At 37.3% G+C, this 5,819-nt stretch overlaps 1 protein-coding gene across 1 annotated transcript; it reads right to left on the bottom strand.

Moving 5' to 3' along the window:
- Positions 1–517: 517 nt before the first annotated feature.
- Positions 518–1,479, bottom strand: LOC111492471 (photosystem I reaction center subunit IV, chloroplastic-like). The gene is made up of 3 exons (XM_023141812.1): positions 1,153–1,479; positions 995–1,060; positions 518–722 (listed from the first exon to the last, which is right to left on the bottom strand). The coding sequence occupies exons 1-3, from the start codon at positions 1,402–1,404 to the stop codon at positions 618–620; spliced, it is 423 nt and encodes a 140-aa protein (XP_022997580.1). The 5' UTR covers positions 1,405–1,479; the 3' UTR covers positions 518–617.
- Between the last annotated feature and the right edge of the window lie 4,340 nt (positions 1,480–5,819).

The following is a 5,819-nucleotide window of genomic DNA, read 5'->3' as shown; positions in this document are numbered from 1 at the left end:
GTTGAGTAATTTATTGATTACTCCTCATCTTTCTTCATACCGATCTTGCCTCTAATATCTTATATGTTTATAGTCTTTTTCCTCAAGAGTGTGGCAATGTTTCTCATAATTTTTCTTCTTCAAATATATTAAGAAATTTTAATGTAATTTTCATTTAAGGGGTTTCTCAAAATTCACGGTGGCAACCCTATTTTTAAGATTATATTTGATATTTGTAACCATGCTAGTGATTTGACATTTGTAAACATGCTCTTGATGGATTGTATTTGAGTTATTTTATTTGATCTAACATGTATGTAGCGTAGATATGTAGATTTTTCTTTAAATAATTGAAAAAAAACTCTGACAACTCAACTCAATCCAACCTAAAAATAGAGGGTTGGGTCGGATAACTTTATTTGGATTGATCTGGTCACCGGCTTAACTAACCCCAAATTTTGGTCTAAAAGATTTCTTTAACCAATCCATACACACTTCAACTCCCTAACTAAGCATAAAAAAATCTAAGGATGAGAAATTATGGGTGGAAACACACTCATGGGGAGAGGAGAAATAGATTGAAATTGAAAGTATTATACAAACATTTAACTCAAAAAATACACAAGCACATTCAAAGCTTAAGCAACTTCCTTAATCTCATCAAGTGCATAGTTGTTTGTTGATACATTTGCATAATTTACTTTGTTAAATCTAACTACAACGGGATATCGAGTATTCGGGTCCTGCAAAATGAAGCACCATCATACACATAAATCGACTGTAACATAAGTTCAACTAGTGTTCAATAAATTTCAATTTTATACATAAAAAAATACGATAAAATCAAAATTCCAAAAAGGGCATTAGAAGAAGCATCCAATTTTTTGAGAAATCAATTTCGAACATCAATCCCATAATTAATATAACCAAAAAGTTTCTATTATAACCAAAAAGTTTCTATTTGCACACACCGAGAAAGAAAAATCATAAATGAACAAAAGTTCAAGGGTCAAACCTGGTCAACTGTTACAACCGATCCAACATCTTTGTACCAGTAGGATTCTTTCCTTAGAATCTTTACCTGTTTAAATACATGACAATATTTTTTAGTTAAATGATTATAGACTAGAAGTTGGAATCTTTCAAAGTTTGGAACAAAAAGTTCTCACACACCTTGGCACCTCTTTTGGGACCAATAGGGGGAGGCTTAGGCTTGGGTTCTTCAGTGGCCGCGGCGGTGGCGGGAGCAGCAGGGGTTGGGGGAGCAGCTTCGTCGGCGGCGGCACGGATAACGAATCTAGATGATCTAGAATGGTTAGGGAAGATGGCGAAAGAAGATAACCTAGAAGAGGAGGATGATGATATGGTGGGTGGAGATGGAATGAGCACTCCAGAAGCTATGCATGAAAGGTTAGAGGCAGCCATGGCCTTTGTCTGGCTCAAAGCAGCTTTGGGGTTTGAGTATCAATGCTTTGAATAATGATAACATCACAGATTGAAGGAGAAAGAATGAGTTGTTATATGGGTTATTTTCTGAGCCTATGGACAAGTTGGCTGTTGGGTTTCAACCAATTGAGTGTTGCCATGTAGACACCATATCCATATCCTAAGGGATAGCCTATCTTGGGATATTTTCTCTCTCTCTTTTTTTTTTTCTATCTTGTCTTTGATTGTTTGTTTCCGGTAAGGATTCTAAATTTCTACTAATTTAGGGTGGTTTTTAAGGTGTCATGCTTAGCTTATATATATACTCTTAAAAATAGCATAAATGTCAAAAACATAAAAAAAAATCAATTTATCTATGGAAAACACCGTCACCGTCTTATGTGTTTCTTACGAAAAAATAAAAACAAATAGAAAATAATTTAAAACATATGAAAGGAAAGACAACCTATTTTATCATAAATCTAGAAATTTAAATATGCATCTACCCTATGTACGTGTCATGATCTCCGCTTGCGATGTCGCCGTCATTCGTACATGGACGCCTTACCTTTACTTGAAAAATGATGTGGCACACGACCTACGTATTCCGAAGAATACTTAGTAAGTGACTCCACTATAGGGGCCATGCTAAATGCAAACACAGGTAAATATGCTCTAGAGACCTATCTCTATCTCATACTAGGGATGGCCTCTAGTTCGGACTATGGATGTGTAGTACTTCCCTAGACACGATTCACACGTGCGAGTGTGAATCTCCAGGTGGTTCACAACTCTTGGATCCATCATTGTCGAGCTAGTTGTTCGTAGCGATGTCCAGAGGTCAACAGATCCCCGGGTGCCATGCTCAACATGATCACTGTCATCATCATACCGTGAGCGTCCGCACTCATCATCATAAAGGAAAAGTATTTTGATGCTTATGTACAGACAACATGCATGAGGTCCCTCTAGTTCTTATGTTAAACATCTTTTTGACACAAACCCTCGTAAGGATTCAGATTTTATTTTTCAACAATAAAGTTATTACCTTGATGGACATTATGAGACCCTTTATATTCCTAGGTTCAACCCTTCCCTTTTCTTAAAAATGCTAGCCTTCTGTGTCCGAGGGTGTATGAAAGAACGGAAAATTGAGAGTGTTGGAGGGAAAAGTGTGTGGGTTGGTTCGCTGGTTTTTCGGTGAGTTCTCGAAACATTGGGGTTGCTGTTTGGGAGGAAGAATGGAGTAGAAGTGAAGTATCGACGTCGGGACCGTTGCGTCGAATAAGGTTGACTGTCGGAATCGAAGAAGGTGCGTTGCGTGACCGTCGTCAAAATTGGAAGCGGAGAAGACAACGTCGCCGATTAGGGTTTTGTTGTCTGGCGGGGTAAGGAAGACGATGGGTTAGATTCAGGTCGGGTTTCACGTTCGGCCTCTGACCCAGCCCACAGACAAACGCGGGCCGCGTTCGTTTCGGCCCAACACCTATCCAGCAGACGCACGCCTGTAGCGCGCTTTCCCAGCTTTGCACACGTACTCATTGCTTGGCTCGCACGTGGATGAGGTCGGTTCGGCTCCATTGCTCCTCGGCTCCTCGGCTGGGTGTTGGCTCGACAGTTTGGCTTAGCAGCTCGGTATCCACAATATATTGATTCCTAGGTTTTTTGGCCCTTGGAAGCGGTTTCCGTCTCTATTTTTACCAATCTGAGGTCAGTATATTTCCTAACGGTACAAATTGTGTTGGAAATTTATTTAATAAATAACATGAGATTTAGCCAGGGTAGGTTATGAAAGGTTCCTAAATTTGTATGTGGTTATTATAAGACGTAATTAACTGTTGGAACAAGGCCATCGAGATAAGTGCCTTACTGTTGGAGTTAGTTTATTACGTATGATGGTGCGTGCCCTGTAGCCCCTGCATGCACCATATTTTATGTGATATGACTATATGATATATGAATTATGTGACTGTTTACGCTATGAAGAGTTATGGATTATGTTGATTGTTTTGACTTTTAACTATTTACGCTGTGAAAAGTTATGAATGATGTTGACTGTTGACCGTTTATGCTATGAAAAGATAGTTGATTTACTAATATTATATTCCATGAAAATGTTGATCGATGTCATGGATACACGTAGTATTATCGAGTCATGTCATGAAATGCTTATGGAATTTGAATGTATTTTCATGTTATGTAATATGTCACGTATTGTAAGTTATGTGATATGCCATGTAATATAAGAAACGTATATGTGATGTTAGCAATGCTAATGTAATGCCATGTTACATATGTTAAGGGACCTCATGCATATGTATGTCACTTACATCGGGATACTTCCCCTTTATGTTACGAAAGAATGAAATACGATATTTATGTTCGTCGTGATATCATGCGGGTCCTTTTCTGTCCTGTGGTGTCTGACAACGTGTAATACGTTGTGCCTGACCAAGCTAGGCCCATGGGGCACGTATACGAGCCCGCCTGGTGGGTCCATGTGTGTGTACATGGGCCGTGTGTGAAGGAGTACCACGCATCCAGCCCTACCCAGAATAGAAAAGCGCCCAAGGTCATGTAAAGTTTACGAAAAGTTAGGTCCCGCTTATATGTTGCATGTGTTTGCATTTCTAATCTCAACAGTGGGGTGACTTACTGAGTATTTCATAAAATACTCAAGCCACCTGCTACCTACATTTTTCAGGTAAATGAAATGTGCCAATGTACAGTTGATGGTAGAGATGAGGACACCATAGAAGTGGACGAGGGCTATTTTTAGTAGTTTAAGTTATTTGATTCTTTGAAGTTAAAGCATTTAACATTTTTTTATTTAGATTTGTTTTGAATTCAGTTACGGGAGGTTTTATTTTCGGAGGTATGTTTGTTTTGGATTCTTGAACCTTTATGATTTATGAAAGACTTCGTTGTGTTTTCCAAGGTTATTTATGATAAGTTTCTGTGTAATGAGTTACATATGCATGGGTGATATCATTAATTAGTATACGTTAGCTCTTGTTATTGATAGTTGCTCTAAATATCGTCCAAATTCATTTTCTATTACATGATTTGTTACGTTTCGTTAGTATTTCAAAAATTAATTATAATCCAACTAATATATGTGAAATAGGCACTAAAACCGCCTCAATTACCTTAATTGAAGCCAAAAACAGGTCCAAGAGGGTTGGATGGGTCTCTCCTTCCCGCCACGCTTTCGACCTATTTTCTCTTCCTTTTTCTCTCCTTATCTCTCTATTGGCCTTTCCTCCTCTTTTCATCGAAGGGTAGATCTGCAGTTTTCTATGAAATTATTATTTGGGATTCCTTTTTTCGACGGCAGCAAGCGACGGCGCTGCGTGAGTTTGCTTTTGGGTGGACATACTAAGGCCGACAATCACTTTCACGGCTTGGTTTGGTCGGTTTAGGCGTCGGAGCTGTCGGTTCAATCTCGCCACAGTTTGGATTTCTCTTTCTCTCTCTCTCTCTCTCTCGGTTTTCTCTATGTATTTTCCTTTCTCTTCTCTTCTTTGCAGGCGTTCGTTCGTAGAGCATTGGCTGAAGTCGGGAATTGCGTTTGGTGATTCGTCGAGGCCGCAGGGTCGTGTTCTAGGCGTTGCCTGAGAACTTCGACACCTCGCCAGAATTCTCAGGTTTTCAGCGATCGATCGATTTTTTTTTTCTAACGGGACGTTACAATTTTGATTTGAGAAAGATTTCTCGTTAATTAAACTATGCTATAATATTAAAATTTGAGTCTATTAACGTTATATTCAACCTTATATTATTAAATTTAGTAGAATGTTTGATATATATATATAGAAATGATAGTGTAGAAATTATGTATTAAAATTCTGGTTGAAACAAATGCATGAGAATAAATATAATTATGGAAAAAAATTAGAATACTTTTGTTAGTGGTTTTAGAAGATTTACGAAAGGAGATAAATGATTTTTTTTATTTTTTTTTTATTATGGACATTTGAATGGTCCAAATCCTTTAAGAAAATAGAAAGATCGAGAGGTAAGAATTTCAATTTTTTGTATCGATTTTACTTTGAGAAATTTTCTTAGTATTAGGTTTTGAAATTTTGATATGTCGTTTTTTTTTATGGATTTTGTTTTGCATTTAATTATTGGATTGTTTAATTTAGTTTTTGCAAATTTTACCAATATTTTGAAGCCTAAATTTTTTTACCAAAACATGATCTAAGATTTAAAGTCTTTGAAGATTAAGTCATGCCTTAAAAGAAGCCAAATATGAGATTTTATGAGTTTTTAATATTTGAAGGGCTCCAACAAAGTTCTTAAAGATTCAAGAACTAAGAGGGGTTGTTCTTGATTTGTCTCGATTTTCATTCAAATTCGTCGAAGAATTTTTCGCTTAATCGAAAATGGAAGAGTTATTTAGCCGTCACCTG

This window comes from Cucurbita maxima, unplaced genomic scaffold (genome assembly GCF_002738345.1).
Source record: "Cucurbita maxima cultivar Rimu unplaced genomic scaffold, Cmax_1.0 Cma_Scf00017, whole genome shotgun sequence".
Taxonomy (NCBI): domain Eukaryota; kingdom Viridiplantae; phylum Streptophyta; class Magnoliopsida; order Cucurbitales; family Cucurbitaceae; genus Cucurbita; species Cucurbita maxima.
The sequence above is the reverse complement of the archived record's forward strand: the minus strand, read 5'-3'. Positions and strand labels throughout refer to the sequence as shown.

Bases quoted from the DNA above. Each gene is read 5' to 3' on its own strand.
- LOC111492471 (XM_023141812.1), bottom strand. From the start codon at position 1,404: ATGGCTGCCTCTAACCTTTCATGCATAGCTTCTGGAGTGCTCATTCCA. The intron at 1,061-1,152 runs GTGTGTGAGAAC...GTATTTAAACAG, and splicing joins GTCCCAAAAGAGGTGCCAAG to GTAAAGATTCTAAGGAAAGA. The intron at 723-994 runs GTTTGACCCTTG...TTCATTTTGCAG, and splicing joins CGGTTGTAACAGTTGACCAG to GACCCGAATACTCGATATCC.